Source organism: Neovison vison, chromosome 11 (genome assembly GCF_020171115.1).
Source record: "Neovison vison isolate M4711 chromosome 11, ASM_NN_V1, whole genome shotgun sequence".
NCBI lineage: Eukaryota > Metazoa > Chordata > Mammalia > Carnivora > Mustelidae > Neogale > Neogale vison.
Genome location: NC_058101.1, coordinates 13036737 through 13056226, shown reverse-complemented (window position 1 = coordinate 13056226; position 19490 = coordinate 13036737). Strand labels below are relative to the sequence as shown.

Here is a 19490-nt window from a genome sequence, read left to right as displayed (position 1 = left end):
GGAAATTGGCACTTTGACATTTGTTGATTTTTGAGACTCGGTTTACTCACCTGTTACCATATATGGTCACTGTGCAAATGACACACAATCACAAATGCACGGTGTTTCGCATTTGTGATTTCAGTAAACGGTAGTGGCTGCTGAGTAGTGGCAGAGACAGAGTTGGAGTCCGGGGTAAACCCAAAAGTCTGAATAATTTCCAAACTGGTAGACCATTCTCCTCAACCAGAGATGAACTGATGTGTCAAGACTTATGAGTGTGGAGAGAGAAGTGGTGAGAAACAAGAAGTTGAAGGTTGAAAAAACACAAAGGCTGGAGTCAGCATGTGCTGGTTTAGCTTGGATGAGGCCATGGGAATGACTTTATCGCCAACTTTGCTTCAGTTCATGGAAAACACCTTAAACTCAATGAGTAAAAAGCACCAGGAGACATATGACTCAATAAACAAAGGGCGTGGAGCTCAAATCACTTTAATCCCACATGCCATAATTAATTGCATAAGAAGGGGTTGTTGCGCCGTGTAGAAACCGCTGAAGAAATATCTACTCTTCTGCTGGTAACGCAACTTGTCATTGAACCTCTGTATATGGTTGATTACAAAGCTTATGCCAACACAAACTAAATTGTGCACAGAATTTACTTTGAAGCTATCAGAGATAACATGTTTGCAAACACTGAATTTTGAGGCAATGTAATGGAAATCTGTGCAAGGAAATAACTGCTTTTAAAGCCTGTTCCTGATCAGTGAGATTGCCTTTGAACAAAGCAAAACAAATAATTCAGTTATAACATGTTTAACCAGCTTCCCTCTCTTGTTTGCTCTCTTTGATTATCTTGGAAGAGTTACATTAATGCTGCAGAACTTATTCTATAGTTTTGAGAGTCTAAGTGTCAGGCACTGCACATGTGTATTGACGGTCTTCACAGCTGTAAAGCAGGTATTATGATCCTATTTTGAAGATAGGGAAAGTGAGGCTTAGAGAGTAAATAACTCAAAATTACTCAGGGACAGCTGAAAATTGAAACGAGGTTGGTTTGAATCAAAGCACATGCACTTCCTTTCACGTGCTCTTCCTCACACTATGGAAGACAGGAAAGCTGCGGGACTCCTAGCTCTTCTGACTTCATTTGGGAAAAGGAAAGGGGATCAACATCCATTGAGTGCTAGGACTTTGTCTTACACATAGTAAGTGTGCGATAAAATAATTGTTGATTTAATTTTTATTTGAAGGTAAATTTTACATTAATATATCAACATTATTTAGAAATATTAATTAATCTTTGCCATTGACACATAGTTACAGCCAATATAGGGCTGTGGATTAATAGAGCCATTGGCAATAATTTCCATTATCTGCAAGAATGGAGGAAAACAGTGACATGATAATCGTCAACTCAGATGCATATGCATGTAAAGGACTTTTAGACAGTTTTGTGTGCTTCAAATTACATTTCAGGTGTCATCATAACAAAGGTTTGGACCACAGTTGTCTTCTCCTGCGAAGCATTCTTCCTCGATAATCCCACTTCATGCCATAGTTTGAGCAAGCACTCTATAGGATAACATTTTCTAGGACAGACCCTTAGCCCAGACCTCTGTCCTTGAGCTTGATGCCATCATTGCTAGTTATCACCATATGTCTTCTGGATGCTTTACAACCTCCTTAAATATGAGAGGTCTGGGAATGGGGTGAAGGTGAAATATTTTCTCTCGGGATTTTTACCAGTCTCAGAGCATCCCAAAGAGCACTTCGCACCACTAAGCCTTGATTGGTGTTGCCAGTTGTCCTCCCAAGGAGGGATTCTGCAGCTCTTGGGCAGAAAGGAAGCTCTGTGTGTGTATGTGTGTGTGTGTGTGTGTGTGCGTGTGCGTGTACGTGTGCGATACTCATGTATTGTCCTCTGCTATCTTTTTATTTAAGCTGGGCTACAGGGAGGCTGTGAGTAAGGGGAGGAGAAGACTGGGATAGGTTCATTGTGTCTGAAGCGAGAGATTCCTTTTGATTTCTCTGTTGCCTGAGAGCTTCGGGTCTGGAAGCCTGACTATCAGGTCCTGAGTTGCCCAAGTATAAAACCTGGGGATGGTGGGTGATACCCAAGCCAAGGTTTTGTGTCTCTGGGGAACTGCTTTCTTCAGAGGGAAGGAGGTGGAATGCTGTGAATTGGCTGTGAGTTTCTGAGTTTTACCAAATAAAGTGGAATCTAAGAAGAAAAAAAAGGAACCCTCCTTGAAACTGAACTTTTCCCTCAGTACCACACTCCGCACTATTTCTAAAATTGGTGAATTTCACGGCTATCGACCTGGTACCCTAAGTTGGAGACCTAGGAATTAGCTGCATCTGCGCTCTCCGTCTCTCTCGCATTCAAGAGGTCACCACAAAATCCTTATCTTACCCTTATCTTTCTTTTTCTATACCCTCTATTTTGTTCTTTATTTTGGCTGTTACCGCCTGAATTGTATTACTTGCAATGCCTCCTAACGGATCTCCCTGCTTCCATCAACTACAGTCATTAATTAGCTAATACAAGACGCATTTGGTGAGTGACTTCGATGTTCTGGGGTCTGGGATACAGTGAAAGAAACAGACAAACAGCCGTTCTAATGGTGAAGGGAGACAGAAATGAATAAGTAAAATAAGGGAAAAAGCAGAGAGGTGGGGAAAGAAGTGTGTATGTGGCATTGAAAGTTAAGGTAGCGTGGGCAAGAAAGGCCATGCTAGAAGGTGACACTTGAATAAAGGCCTAAAGCTGGTGAGAGAGCAAGCTATGAAGGTACCTGGAGAAGAATGATTTCAGCAGAGGTAAGTGCAGGCTCTGAGCCAGGAACTCAGCTTGTAAATTTGAGAAACAGCAAGGACAGCTAGATGGGGTGGAACGAGCAAGGTAGAGCAAGGTAGAGGTGTGGGCGTGAGAAGGAGCCAAGGTCAGAAAGGTGGGCGGAGAGTCAGCAGGTGGCGAGGATGGTTTAGGGCTTTGCATATAAGGGCTTTGGTCTGCCCTCTGGGTGAAATCAAAAGTCTTTGAGGGTTTTGAGCAAAGGAGTGACATCACATTGGTTTTTCTGATAGGGTCACCGGGGGGGTGGGATGGAGCAGGGGCGTGATTTCAGTCAGTCAGTAGTTGAGGTGAGGAGGGATGGTAGTTTAGAGGAGCAGGTAGGAGTGGAGGTGGTGAGGAGTGTCTAGTTTAGACCCACTTTTAATTTGGACCCTAGAGGATTTGCTGAAGATCCACCTGTGAGATATGGGAACAAGAGGAATCTAGATTGAAATCAAGATTTTTGCTTCATTCTAATCAACCCTTTCAAATCCTTCCAGGGAGTTTTTTGAATTTAAATCTCAGGTTCTGACACTCTCTCCTTCCCCTGTCTCATTTGAAATTTATCTATAGCTTGTCAAGATACTCAGGATGGGGGCGCCTGGGTGGCTCAGTGGGTTAAGCCTCTGCCTTCGGCTCAGGTCATGGTCTCAGGTTCCTGGGATCGAGCCCTGCATCTGCTCTCTGCTCAGCTGGGAGCCTGCTATGTTTCCACCGCCCCCGCCACCCCCGGCCTGTCTCCCTGCCCATTTGTGATCTCTCTCTGTCAAATAAATAAAATCTTAAAAAAGAAAAGAAAAGATCCTTTGGCATCCAAACCTTCCAAATGGCACTGAAAGCCCTTCACAGTCATCTCTGCTCCTTCAGCTCCTGCCATACCCTCATGTACTTACTTAACCCGGCCAGGCCAAATGGGGCAGCCAGTGCTGTGTGTGACGACCGTTTGCCTAGAAAACCTCATACCTCAACTGCCCAGTAGATTCCCATTTTGTTCTTAAGGTAATTCAACCATATTTCTTTTCCCTCCAAGTAGATACCTTCTTCTCTCCTAGCTTCCCCTCATCTGATCTCATAATTCCCAGTGAATTTCTCTATTCTAGTCCTTACCCTACTTCATGTGGGAAACAACGATTTTCTTGCCTGCACCCACCTCTAGGCTGTAACTTCTGAGAAGTATACATGCATCGTGTCTGTCAGGACATGTCTCCTCCTTAGCACAACACCCATTACGGAGTCCACATCGGGTTTTATTTATGAAAAAATTGAGGAATGACACTGCAAAGAAGAGTTTAAAAATAATTTAGCTAGAGTTTGGAAGGACTTGATGTAGGATTATATGATGTGCATTTTTGCTTTAAATATTGACAAATAAAATACAGACTGGAGAATAATGTCTGCTAGCTAATGAGTGCTTGCTGTGCACCTGGCACTGTGTTGAATTTTTCTACGTCATTTAATTTAATCCTTATAACTAAGCCTAGTTTACAGATGATGAAAGAGAAGCTTACTTACTCAGCTAGTACGCGATGGAGCTGGAATGTGAAGCCAGGTCTGTCAAGCTCAAACTGCAATGGCCACATCAGATGGGAGGGGATTTTTCTCTTAATTATCATGTTATTCATTTCTATCACTCTGCCTTACGGTTGATGCTAAGAAATGGAAAGTTAAAAAACATTGCTATAGACCTGTGTCTGTAGCAGGATATACAAGCACATATATTTGAATATGTGTATGTGTTACATTATACTTTGGAGTTATGAAGACTATGAGAAATGGTTCCAACGTAAAGGGACTTACTTTAGTCCACTTCATTAACTCTAAATGTTTACCACTAGACAGGCAGTAGGGACTACCTAATTCAATGTTTTATTTTTAATTTTTTTTAAGATTTTTATTTATTTATTTGACAGACAGAGATCACAAGTAGGCAGAGAGGCAGATAGAGAGAGAGAGGGAGGGGGAAGCAGGCTCCCTGCTGAGCAGAGAGCCTGATGTGGGGCTCGATCCCAGGACCCTGAGACCATGACCTGAACCGAAGGCAGAGGCTTTAACCCACTGAGCCACCCAGGTGTCCTATTTATTTTTATTTATTTATTATTTTTATTATTATTATTATTTTTGCTGAGAAACATTGTCTTCAAATAAGGTCTTGCTTGGAAGCTCAGAGATGGAAAACAGATTAAATGGAATAGCTTTTCTGTTTGAATTTGGGATGGGAGAAAAGGATCCCTTTCTCCTATTTCTAGCAAATTTTCACTGATCTAGTCTAATACTTTTCTTTCTTTCTTAAGTTTTTTTTTTTTGTTTGTTCTTGATAAACTCGGGTGCAAAGTAAAAGAGAAACACAAGAGGATTATTCTGATTGCATAACTGGATGGTGGCAGAGTTGGTGCCACAGTTAAGACTTCATGAATATATTTATTTTATTAAGCTATTGTGCATTCTAAAAACTCTAGGTTCATGTGGAAGATGAGAATCTTATCCTTGAATCACAAATCCATATCGCTTTATGTGCATGTACCTTTGGAATGCACTATTGGACTTTCTTTTAATTCAATGATTTACTTGTTAATTTATTTTTATCTTGGGTATCATTTAAAGAAGTTTACATTCCTTGAGGATATAAATCACTTTATATTTCCTGAGGATACAGAGGCTGGGTAAATTGTGAGGGACCTGAGCTAATTTATGTAATACTGTGAGAATTATGAAAAGTCAGCTTTTCTGGAGACAGAGGCAATTAGGAAAGGATGCTCATTGGGCTGTATGCAGCTATACTCTGGGACACACAGCTTGGCAGAGAGCATAGTCTCCACCTCAGCTTTCAATCTTCCCCTGAGCCATGCAATTTTGTGCATTGCAACAACTTCACAACTGTATATAGCAGATCTGAAATGATGTGCTCAAGTTCTGGAATCTGCTACTTATAGGGAAAGCCCATCCAGGATTCAAAGTCTTCTCACAAAATTTGCAAGTTGATATGATTAATAGGTGAGTGAGGGTGCGTGTGTGTGTGTGTGTGTGTGTGTGTGCACGTAAGCATGTAGTAGTGGAGTTGAGAGTTGTTAATGTTTTATGAAGCCCTGCTGCCAATGAAGTTAAGAATATAGGCTCAATTGCTTCAAAGGGTAGTTAAGTTTTTTTCTTTCTTAGGACTCAGGATATACTCTAGATCTCAGACTCTTTTCAATAATTCACAGAATAGAATGAAGCCCATGAAAGAATGTGTCCACAATAGGGCAAAGCTACTTTTACTGCTGGAGGAAATGCCTTCCCTGATGATATTTGTCTAATTGTCTAATTGGTCCTAAACTTGAAGGAATCATTTTTATATACTGGAAGTCCATGGGCATTCTTTCTCCATTTTATTTTATTATAGAATTGAAATGTATTTCAAGATACCTTACCACACTTATTACCTAATTTAGAAAAATTTCACTGGGTCCTAGTGATTGAGACTGAATTAAACAACTACTGGAGAAAGAATGTCTTATAGGTCATGTTCCATCATAGTGTATCAGATTTAATTTATTTGGACCCTGATAAGCCAAAAAAATGTTTTTAGTTTTGTAATGTTTTCCGTGTTAATATGTTCACCTTATGTTTCTGCAATAAACAAAGCAGATGTTGAAATTTTTGCTATTAAAAATGATTTCTTCTTTTATGAGATTTTCTTTGTTCTAATACCAGTCATGTTTTTGAAATAAAAGATTTAAGAGGTATCCAAATTGGTAATGAAGAAGTCAAACTCTCTCTCTTTGCAGATGACATGATTCTTTATATGGAAAACCCAAAAGACTCCACCCCCAAACTACTAGAACTCATACAGCAATTCAGCAACGTGGCAGGATACAAAGTCAATGTGCAGAAATCAGTGGCTTTCTTATACACTAACAATGAAAATACAGAAAGGGAAATTAGAGAATCGATTCCATTTACTATAGCACCAAGAACCATAAGATACCTGGGAATAAACCTAACCAAAGAGGTAAAGGATCTGTACTCGAGGAACTACAGAACACTCATGAAAGAAATTGAAGAAGACACAAATAGATGGAAGACCATTCCATGCTCTTGGATCGGAAGAATAAACATTGTTAAAATGTCTATACTGCCTAGAGCAATCTATACTTTTAATGCCATTCTGATCAAAATTCCACCAGCATTCTTCAAAGAGCTGGAGCAAATAATCCTAAAATTTGTATGGAATCAGAAGAGACCCCAAATCGCTAAGGAAATGTTGAAAAACAAAAATAAAGCTGGTGGCATCACCTTACCTGATTTTAAGCTTTATTACAAAGCTGTGATCACCAAGACAGCATGGTACTGGCATAAAAACAGACACATAGACCAGTGGAACAGAGTAGAGAGCCCAGATATGGATCCTCAACTCTATGGTCAATTAATCTTCGACAAAACAGGAAAAAATATACAGTGGAAAAAAGACAGTCTCTTCAATAAATGGAGCTGGGAAAACTGGACAGCTATATGTAGAAGAATGAAACTCGACCATTCTCTTACACCGTACACAAAGATAAACTCAAAATGGATAAAAGACCTCAATGTGAGACAGGAATCCATCAGAATCCTAGAGGAGAACATAGGCAGTAATCTCTTTGATATCAGCCACAGCAACTTCTTTCAAGATACGTCTCCCAAAGGCAAAGGAAACAAAAGCAAAAATAAACTTCTGGGACTTCATCAAAATCAAAAGCTTCTGCACAGCAAAGGAAACAGTCAAAAAAACAAAGAGGCAACCCACGGAATGGGAGAAGATATTTGCAAATGACAGTACAGACAAAAGGTTGATATCCAGGATCTATAATGAACTCCTCAAACTCAACACACACGAAACAGGCAAACACATCAAAAAATGGGCAGAAGATATGAACAGACACTTCTCCAATCAAGACATACAAATGGCTATCAGACACATGAAAAAATGTTCATCATCATTAGCCCTCAGGGAGATTCAAATTAAAACCACATTGAGATATCACCTTACACCAGTTAGAATGGCCAAAATTAACAAAACAGGAAACAACATGTGTTGGAGAGGATGTGGAGAAAGGGGAACCCTCTTCCACTGTTGGTGGGAATGCAAGTTGGTGCAGCCTCTTTGGAGAACAGTGTGGAGATTCCTCAAGAAATTAAAAATAGAGCTTCCCTATGACCCTGCCATTGCACTCCTGGGTATTTACCCGAAAGATACAGATGTCGTGAAAAGAAGAACCATCTGTACCCCAATGTTTATAGCAGCAATGGCCACAGTCGCCAAACTATGGAAAGAACCAAGATGCCCTTCAATGGATGAATGGATAAGGAAGATGTGGTCCATATACACTATGGAGTATTATGCCTCCATCAGAAAGGATGAATACCCAACTTTTGTAGCAACATGGACGGGACTGGAAGAGATTAGGCTGAGTGAAATAAGTCAAGCAGAGAGAGTCAATTATCATATGGTTTCACTTATTTGTGGAGCATAACAAATAGCATGGAGGACAAGGGGCATTAGAGAGGAGAAGGGAATTTGGGTAAATTGGAAGGGGAGGTGAACCATGAGAGACTATGGACTCTGAAAAACAATCTGAGGGGTTTGAAGTGGCGGGGCGGTGGGAGGTTGGGGTAGCAGGTGGTGGGTATTATAGAGGGCACGGCTTGCATGGAGCACTGGGTGTGGTGAAAAAATAATGAATAATGTTTTTCTGAAAATAAATAAATTGGAAAAATAATAAATAAAGCAAAAAAAAAATAAAAGAGGCAGAATGAAAAAAAAGATTTAAGATATAAAAGATTCTTTTAATTGACTTTTGAGCATTGTGTTTAGTTTTTACATTATAAAAATATTTCAAAGGGGATAAAGACCTGGTGTTAGGAGATTTACATTATAGAGTTAGTCTTGTGTAATTATTAATAGAAGATGTCTGAAGACTACTGACTAATAGAGCCAGTTAAGGGCTTAGAGACATGTTCTGATTACTGCTCTGCTACCCTTAATATACACTTGCTTTTATAAGAAAGACCATCTTTGCTGGAATCTACAGTTGCCCAGAGGGTGTGTTCTTGCTTCCGTGATTGAGATCCTGGAGTCTTCTCAGTGTGCAAATGAAAACAGTGACACTATGATAGACTGTGGCATGGTCTACAAAGGTGAGCCTACCTAGGCGATTTGAAAACAACAGAACAGATGGAAATATTTCTTCTCAGACTTCATGATGCTGATACTTTAAGTATATTTCTCTAGAAGGCATCTACCTACAAAGTTATAGGAACAATATTTTGTTTATTTTACCATTATCGAAGAATATATGCCTAGTGTTTCAACAGCAACTGTCATGACAGAAATTCCCGAGACAGGTTACCTATCACCTTGCTAATTAATGTTAGGGAGAGCTTAGCATGTACTCTAGAGGGCACAATTGTCAGTATTTCTTCTGAGCTCTAGAGAGTGTAGCTGTGGACAAAGCCATTGAACCTAGCAGGTTCTAAGCAATAAACAATTATTTAGTTGAAGTTTTGCATCTGTGTCTATTTTCCTCCAAACAACATTTTTGTCCTACCTGGATTTAGTTTTCAAGAAACTAGGTGTTTTTCTCCCATCCTTCTTTATTATTTCCCTTCCTTTCCTTTCCTTTTTTTCTTTATTTTTGACTGAAGTTGAACTGTAACATTTATTAGCAACCAACATGAGTTTGCCAACTTTCTCAAATTATAAGGAAATATTCATCACAGTCCAAATATGTTGTATTTTCTTGTCTACATGCTCTTTGGGAAATGAGTACTTGAAATTTTTAAACTTCAATGTATCTATCGGGATGATTTCAGTGATGGTTGTACAACTACCATTACTATGCTAGTAACAACTGAATTGTACCCTTAAACAGGTGAACTTGATGGTATGGGATTACATCTCAAAAGCCATTAAAAACTGAATAAAATAATTGTTAACTTACTACAATAACAAAATTGTTCAGCTGTCAGAGAATCATTGATGATGAGGGTAGACTTGAACTCACAGAAGCAGACAAGGACTCAACAGAACGGGTCTTCAGTACAAGTTTCAGCAACTATCAGTGAGGTACTGGGATACAGTGGTGTATTATTGTTGACAGCAAGCAATTTATTACAAATAATAGTTAAAGCATCAAGGTTTTGGAATAATTTATTTACACAATTTAGAGCAGATAATTCTAGCACAACACCACTCTTACTGGCTGCATTTTCTTATATTTTGGGGTAGAGTTACAAGTACTATATGGGGAATTGCTTATAAGCCTGGTTAGATCCATGGGGGTGTGTCACACATATTACTGTCCTATGTCAGGGTGGGGAAGAAAACCCCAGAGAAAAATTAGATTTAAATTCAGTCTCTGAAATGACAAAACCCATTTGTTCTTTGCACATTCTCCTATTCTCCTGTTTCCTTCCTTCCCATATGTGTCCTGATCTGACTAGACAGCAATGTTTCCCAAGATTGTTTGAGCACAGAAGTATTTATTCCTGAAATACCTAACATTTTGAGGAACACCGTGTTCCCAGAACTCTGTTACGAAAATGCTGCTCTCTTGAGTTGTAACTTGCCCAAAGCATTGTTTCTGCAGGAGAGACAAGGGAACTATCGCACACCCAGCTTACAGGGCATGCTTATTCATATTTAAATAGGCAAGGATGCTTCTTGCATACCTCTCTCTCCATTCTGGACACTTAGAAGACTACCCTGTAGCTGTTAACTTTAATTGTAATTGTTTAGTGCCTCTTACATTTTAATGTATATGTGAATTGCCTATTAAAATGCACACTTTAATTTAGTAAATCTGGGGTTGGGCCCAAGATTCTGCATTTCCAACAAGCTCCCAGGTGAGGTTGATGTTATTGATCCAAGGACTATATTTTATGTAACAAAGACCTTGAATATAATTAGATGAGAGTAGATTCAGAATCAAAGTGTGACTTTATTGAAGGCATAATAGTTTCTTCTTTGTTTCCTAAAGTTCAAGGACGTAAACAGGTTCTTCTGTCATAAGGTCATTATGAAATGTTCAAAATCTTAACTTACCACTTTGTCAAAATATACTGACCCTAACAGTGAACTAGACACATACTTCTTTTTACAGAAAATAAGTGAGTAAAGGATTTGGGGCCCTTACTTCCAGTTCAATGTGCCTTGATTTTTATTAGTAAATTGAAAGTGTCTAGATATTTCATTGTTTCTATAAAGGGAGTTCCACTGACATGGGGAATTTGGTATGTCAAAGTCCAAAGAAGCACAAGGCAGCATTTTTGGCCCCCGATGTCTTCATCCCCCAATGTTTGATCTGATTATTACATATAGACCCAAATTAAAAAAAAAATTAATGATTGCCAGGAAACAAATCCTGCTTAGTTTGTTTGGAAGGATATATGCCATGTTTTTCATGTTATTTGCTTGGGGAGGGGAGCAGGGAGGCAGGGAAGGGGTGCTATGAATGATGGGGGAGAAGAAAGAAAAAATAACTTGAAATGCATAAGTTAAAGGAGTAAAAATCTACTAGTGACGGGTCTAAAGCAAGAACACAATCTGGGTGGCATAGGTTATTGGGCATGATAGATTCTAGAAATTTCCTGGAATAGTTCTCTCAGTTGAGAGTTATTACCAGTAACTTGGAGGGGATGAGTGGAGAATGAACTCAGAACCCCACATGTGTTCATCACAGTTCATGCTATTTAACTATCTCTGTACATGATATTGTTCTCATAGAAAAAAAGATGGTGGGACGCCTGGGTGGCTCAGTTGGTTGGACGACTGCCTTCGGCTCAGGGCGTGATCCTGGAGTCCCGGGATCGAGTCCCACATCGGGCTCCCAGCTCCATGGGGAGTCTGTTTCGCTCTCTGACCTTCTCCTCGCTCATGCTCTCTCTCACTGTCTCTCTCTCTCAAATAAATAAAAAAAAAAAAAAAAAAAAAAAAAAAGAAAAAAAGATGGCTTCTAATGAATCATGGGTAAAAGCCAAGATTAGCTGTTTCAAATGCTCTTCAGTAGTATTTAGTTACATCAATATATTTTAAAAAACATCTAGTACTAAATCCCTTCTGAATTTAATTCTAGGGGCTCCTTGCCCAGATTGTCTATAGAAGAGGAGGAAAGAATTGAGATTCTCAGTATTATTTTCCCAGGATATTTTTGTGTCATAATGAAATGAACAGTGATACTAATATTTTGGAGGACTTCACAACAAAATATGTCCCTCAGAGCTTAGGAAAAATGCAGACATAGCACTTATCTTGGGAAGTCGTGTGTCTAGTGGGGGTAAAACACTCTTGAGGTGTTAGAGAAACTGCTTGACATGAGGCACATCACTTCTCTGGACTCCAGTTTTCTCCTTTGTCATTAAACAAAGAATCAGTGGGTTTAGTTGTCACCTTCACTCTGTTCTTTCCTCCTTTGAAAGGAAGGCTCCTTCTCATTTCCATGACCACTCCTGTTGGTAGGTGTTCTCACTCTTATTGCCCACTCTGTTTTTGCAAACACTGTGTTTCTTAAGCAAGCCTGTCTGCTTACAAGGTCTGTCCTGTCTCCCATCCCCACACCCCTTCTCCCTAGTAGACTGGAACCTCCATGAGCAGGAGCATTTGAGAGCTGAGACTCAGAGGCTCTGCTGACTGGGTTCAAATTCCACGTCTGCCATTTATTTATTGTGTGAACTTGGGAAGTTACCTAACTCCTCCTTGATTTCCTTACCTGCAAAATGAAGGTACCGATAGTACCTACTTCCAGATTTTTGTGAGGACAAATGAGTTAAGCATTTGTTAACAGAACTAGAATTATGTCTGGCACTGGGCGCTGTGTTGGCATGTGGTTGATCAAATAAATGAGGGCAAGCGCTGCTGGTGATTAGTTCTCCACTCTATCTCCTTAAGTTCTTAATGGTCTGTTCTTTAAGTGGAGCTGTACACGGCGAGGCTGGATTTGATGATGGGGGTGAGGCCCTGTCTATACTGTAAACATGGCTCCTATCATGGGCACGAAGACGGCATACATAGGGATTCTTTTCTGACTCCTGAACCAATGCCTCCATTTACTGGGTTTCTTCTATTTTTATATAAATATTCTATGAAACACCAGCCCTGTCCAGAAGCCTGTATCTTTAATTATTACACAAGTAATATAGAAAGATAATATAGCACAATGGTGATAATCATGACTTTTGTAATTAGACAGACCTAACTGACTGTTGGAAAGTGGTAAAGCCCCTCTGAGTCTTAGTTTCCTACTTTATAAAAGGAGGATAATTACCTGCCTCAGAGGGTTGTGAGATTAAGTGGGATGTTCTTTGTAAAGTGCTTAGAACTCTGATCTGTGTTCAATAAATGGTAAATTCTACATTCTTCTTTCAGGTAGAACTCAGATTTAGCTGAAAATAATATAATTTTTTTTTTTTTTAACAAATGGCATTTCTCAAGAGTGATAGCATTCTATAGAATCACAGAATGATAGCAATGGAAGAGAGTTTTAGCAATAACCACTCTGACTTCCCGTGATGCAGAATTAACTGGCCTGCAGAGAGATTAAGTGGTGCTATGTAGAGGCTTCTTGATTTTTTTTGTCTGTGCTCATTCTCTGATATTTTATTTTATTTTTTATTTTTTGCAGCCCAGGACATGGTGGGCACTCTATTAACAGGATCTATTAAGTAAATGTTAGAAAAATCAATAGCAGTTGAGTACTTAGAAGATCATTCTGCTAAACACTGGGGACACCTTGAAAGTAGTCAAAAACTTGTCCTGGCCTTAAGGCACTTCTCTCTCTCTCTTTTTTTTATTTTTAAAGATTTTATTTATTTATTTGACAGACAGAGATCACAAGTAGGCAGAGAGGCAGGCAGAGAGAGAGGAGGAAGCAGGCTCCCTGCCGAGCAGAGAGCCTGATGCGGGGCTTGATCCCAGGACCCTGAGATCATGACCTGAGCCGAAGGCAGAGGCTTTAACCCACTGAGCCACCCAGGCGCCCCCACTTCTCTCTTTTTGAGGGAGTGTAAGACACCTGTCTGTTAGCAACATTTCCCACTGTTGACCCATTCTTTTTAAACTGAAATACTGATTTTTTAAAATTTTAAAATTTTCATGATTCCATACTCTTTCTATCCTTCTGGTTCCCCCTTTTAAATGTCTTTTGCTGGTTGCTTCTCCTCTATTTAACCTTTAATGTCTGATGTTGCTTCCTGCTCTGCCTGGGTGTTCTCCTTTCTCTCTAGCTGATCTCATTCAATCAGCTTCAATTACCATCTAAGCCAACGGCTCTCAAGTTTTTGTGCGCATAGGAATCAACTGAGAAGCTTGAAAAAAACCCAAAACCCAAAGATCCCTGCATCCACTATCCCGATAGACTGTTTCAGTAGGTCCGGTCTTGCTACTCAGAAAAACCCTCATTTTTAAAAAAAAAAATTTGTTTATGAGCTATTTCACAGCTGAGGGGGAGAATCTTTTTGTAGTGGGATAAGAGGGAATAGGTTCAAGATAAACATGCACACACTCTGTGACCCAGAAAATTCATTTTTCAGGAGAAACTCTGGCACTTTTGTGCCACAAGGTCCATTTGAGAATGTTCAGAGCTACAACATTTGTAATGGCAAAATAGCAGAAGTGCGGATATGTAAGTTGGAATATATTCTGACAGTGGAACATCATAGAGCTGTGTGAATAAATAAATCATTACTACATACTTTATAAACATAATTTTGATTTCATCTATATTAATTTCAGATGTAGGTAGAACTGAATGATAGGTTATTTGGGGCTCTGTCTATGAATGGTAAAACAGTAAAGAAAATCGGGGACGTTTATCTAGATACATGGTTTCTAGATAACATGCAAGATAACAGATTGGGCAGGGTTGGGAGAGGGCAGTTAATGGACAGGGTGTTACCTGGAAATATTATTTTTCTTAAAAATAATGACTACTTTGGAGTTCATTTTAAAAATTAGTCTTTGAATATTTCCCAATAAAATATTTAAAAAGTAAAGAGGATGAATAAGAGAAGAAAATTGAAATGGAGGCAATGGGTCTAGACAAACCTTTGGGAGAATTTTGCTGTTGAGGGGAGGAAATGAGAAATAAGGCAATAGCTGGAGAGGGGATGTCGGTCAAGGAAGGAGGTTTTTGCTTCGTGTTATTATTTAACTGGAGATAGTATGGTACGTCTTTATGCTGATGGGAATATTCCAGCAGAGAAGCAAATTGCATGTTTTAATCCATTCTTTGCAGTGTTAAACTCAGGCAGATATCCTGGCTAAGAAGTATGATTGTTGGAATAAAATTTTGTCTAAGATAGAGAAAATACATTCACTGGCCCTTTTTAATATACTTCCTTGAAACTCGAGCTGACATATCCGTTTATTAATCACTAAGGCACTTGTCCATATCTCTGATAAATGGGTACCGTAAATATTCAATAACATCTGTCATTTTCTTTCTTTCTGCTGAGTTAGTCCTTAGTGGGTAAACTTTTCCAAAGTCAATTTTATATTTGATCACTTTAGATAGTTACCCAATGAATGGTTTTATTAGGATGGTGCTTCTATCTTACATATCATAAGCATGTGCTATATTCAGACTTAAAGCATACTCTGGAATGTAAAGTTATGGCCGGTTTTCTTTGCTCAAGAGAATGGGATCCTTCAAGTTGGAGCAATACCTTTTATGGAGTTGGGCTGCGTATCTTTAAGTTCCCTTACAATAGTTGATGTTGATTTTTTGTCCTCTTGACTTACTTTAGGGGTATCAACTGTAGACATGTTGGGGGCTGAAGCAGCATAAAAATCAGGTAAATAACAAATTTCTGAGGAAATAACTTGGGAATGCCTTCCAGAGGACAACCCCTCTCATTCTGTGCCACCTCCCCCCTCCCAGCCTGTACCACCATTAGAAAAACATTCTGGCTAAATGTGGCAACTGTTTCAGCATGCAACCTGAGGTTTTTGTGAGCAAAACTTGAACTTTAAATTCAAAATTGTGGGGCTCCATGACTGTAAAGATAAGTTGATACTCAGTTGTCTAATTTCTATTAAGAGATCCAGTCTTTGCCTAATGACTTACAGTTTTTGCCATGGTTTTTGAAAGTTAACATAGCAATTCATAAAGCAGGACTGAAGTAACAGGCAGAGTTTGAAACATAGTTTTGACAATTTGGGCTTTCTTTTCTGCTTTTGTCTCATGTTGTTTGGGGCTGGAAGAAGGCAGGCCATCTGATGGGCTTTGACATGTCTGTTTAGTCAGTTAATCATATCACGAGCACAGACAAAAGGGAAGAAAATGGAAATATGATTTGTTGTGGTCTGAGGCATTCTGCTGAGACTTGTCTCTTCCTGAGCTGAGATATGCTCCCATAAAGTCTTTCCTTAAACTGCATTCTGAATTCCAGCTTATAAATCTTTAGCCTATTTTTCCAAATCCCAGTTTATACTTTTTATATAGTATATGGGTCGTAGACACTCCCTATGTAGACTTGACAAAATCTGGAATACCCAGGGATTTGCAATGAATAATGATTATACCATGATGATGGAGCTGTTCAGGTTCCTGGGCTCTGTGGTAGGATTTCCTTCTTTGGAGAGGGGTGAACAAGGTAGGTAAAGAAAGAAATATACCACCTTTGTAACCTTTAGGAAAGGATAACCCCGAGGGATCTGTGGGATTAACTTATAAATTAAAGTAAACAAACTGTCCAAGAGAGCCCATTCTCAACCAAAAGTATCACAGAGTTTACCTGGAGATCTACAAAAAAACTACCTAAAAATTACCTAGAATTACCTGAAAAAATATATTACGCACTTTTATTTCCTTTCCCTTATCCAATGTGGATACCCTGATTTCTCAGATCATATGAAGGAATTAGAAAATCATGGAATTGGAGATTTAAATTGGAGATAGCATGGCATGCTTTTATGCTGATAAGAATATTCCAGCAGAGAAGGAAACTGGATGTTTTCATTCATTCCTTGTAGAATTCCTTGTAGACTCAGGCAGATGTGCTGGCTTTAAAGTAAAACTGTCAGAATGAAAAATTGTCTAATTTTTACTCCCTAGTTAAACAGGAACATGCCTTCCTCTTTCCACTGAAAAGTCTCTTTATTCAGGTTGATGGAAGCATAATTTTCTAGTCATGGATCCTCAGATTGGTGGTTGCGGATCCACGTTATTTTCAAAATTTCATCTATTTGGCATGGTAACCCTGATGATCTCGTTCTGATAAAAACCAACCAACCCATGAACAAAATTAATCAGTAATTATAAAATTTTAGGTTAAAAAAGGAACAACAAATTGATTTTTAATAGATGCAGACTATTTAAGAGAGAAAATATTTCTGACTATGATGTGTAGAAATCAAGGTTTCAAAGAAGAGTCTTTTGTACTTGGAAAATTTGGTTCTGGTGGAGTGTCATATTTTATGTAGGGATGAATCAATTCGGGAATTAGATTGCTTCAAGACATTCTAAAATTGTACATCTCTTTCACTGTTTGCATTGTTTGTCTTTATTTTCCTTTGAATGATATTTTGATGTACATTTAGCTGCTTATAAGTGTTAATTTTTGAAAAATAGATAAATTTCTTTACAAAATTAAAATAAAATGTTTCAGCAAAATGCATTTCAAACTGTATTATGATTACCAAAATAATATTACATTGTCATAGAAATTTAGAAAATAATGGAAAAAATGTAATTCATAGCTGACTACTTAATTTTTAAAGATTTATTTATCTATTTTAGAGAGAGATAGAGAGCAGGGGAAGGGGCAGAGGGAGAGTGAGAATCCTGAAGCAGACTCCCTGCTGAGCACGGAACCCGACATAGGGGCTCCTCATGGAGCTTGATGCGGGGCTTGTCATCAGGGCTGGATCCCAGGACCCTGAGATCATGACCTGAGCTGAAATCAAGAGCTAGCCCCTCAACTGACTGTCCCAAGCTAACCACTTTAATACTAGTGTTTAGTACAATGATTAGTGTTTTATGTACCTCATTAGACATTCTCACACGTGTACTTTGTAAAGTAATAGTCTACGAGTAAATACAATTCTGTGATTTTTTGCATAAAGTGAGGACATAGTATATAAATTCATAGATTTTTTTTACCTCTTTTAATGAATTCATCATATCCATTGTGGAATGTGAAATTATTTTATTCATATTATTGTTAATTCTTAATTATTTCTTGTTAGAAACTTAGCTACCCATTTTTCACTTATGTGTTTATATATTCAAATGCACATAATTGTACATGTATTTTACTAAACTAATACAAGTTTTGATTGAGTTTTCTAAAGTTTGGTAGATTTAAAGTAAATTCAACTACACTTAACATAGCTAACACATTACTTATGCTTTTACCATCTTTTTAAAATGACTTAGTATCAGATTTTTCTGTGTTCATGGAAAAACAAAATGAGCAATATGTTCACTCGTAGATGCACAAACACATCACATTATATAGTAATTTTGAGATTGTATCATCTGACTGTAGATGATACCATAATTTGTTGCTTTTTTTATATGAATGTGTGTGAACATCAGTATTCATTAGCTAAAAAGAAAACTAAACAAATACTGTTTTTCCCCCCTGAAATATCAATAAGAATTTACTTGAAAAATACTGATGCAGTGAGTATATGAAAAGTAGACAATACTATCTTATTTTCTTAAAAAGGACTTTAGGTTTCATTGTGTATTTCATACCTAGTGATGAGAGAGAAGTTAAAATACAGAATTCTGGAAAAATTCTAAAACAACAAATGAATTTTTTACCGATTATGTTTTTAAAATCCAAACATCACTTTTTGAAGGGTAAAGCGTGAGAAAACAAAAACACTTCCTTCTTTAAAGATATGTTTTCATAACCCTAAGCCGTCTCTTTATGTTTACTCATTTTGTAAAAAAAAAAAAAAAAAATCAGCCGTGCTGTAAGCAACTTACTTAAATAATATCGAACATATTCTCTAAACAATCAAACATATTCTCTAAACAATACCTATATGTTTCAGTGAAGTTTCTGGAAAAGTAACTAGAAGATTGCTAGACAGAGCCAAAAGTTCTTCAGCCTCTGTATATTTCTCACATGCTCTGAGATATAGTAAAATTTCTAAAACTACAGAGACAAAAACAGGACTTACCTATACATTTTGATCCTGAACAATGAAGAGATCCTCTCTTCTGCCTATCCAACTTCCCTGAGATTTCTACACAAAGGAATGGCTCTCATGCATCATGTGTGATCTATGAAGAAGCTGAAGACAAAGGAGGAAATCCCACATAATTAAACTCTAACTTGCTAAACGAGTCTGAGGGAATCAACTTGAACCAATAGCATGACTCGTGGAATGAAATCAGAAACAGGGAATTTCACAAATCAGCAAGAGTTTTATTTATTTTGGTAAATTGTGACTAAACATGGTAGCAGGGGATGGCTATTTCATGAAAGCTTGCAACGACGTCACATTATAGACTAGAGTCATTATACTTAATTCAATGGTATGTGATGCTCTCGCCTGTGTTATATTGTCATACACCTCCTTCTTTGCCACAGCAAGCTGTGGATGATCAGAAAATACTTTCCAAGCCCTCATGAGTTCTACTACCTCTAAATTTACTCTTCTCTATGATGAAACACTGCTTCTCTTGTAGAATAGGAAACAGAG

The 19490-nt window shown here is 38.3% G+C and overlaps 1 protein-coding gene across 1 annotated transcript in view; it reads right to left on the bottom strand.

The window, feature by feature from the left end:
• Positions 1-19117, bottom strand: part of LOC122889563 (transmembrane protease serine 11D-like) — a 49539-nt gene extending 30422 nt beyond the window's left edge. The window contains exon 1 of the mRNA XM_044224814.1: positions 18966-19117. Coding sequence (XP_044080749.1) covers positions 18966-18973 — 8 coding nt within the window. The 5' untranslated portion in view covers positions 18974-19117. The remainder of the gene's footprint in view (positions 1-18965) is intronic.
• Between the last annotated feature and the right edge of the window lie 373 nt (positions 19118-19490).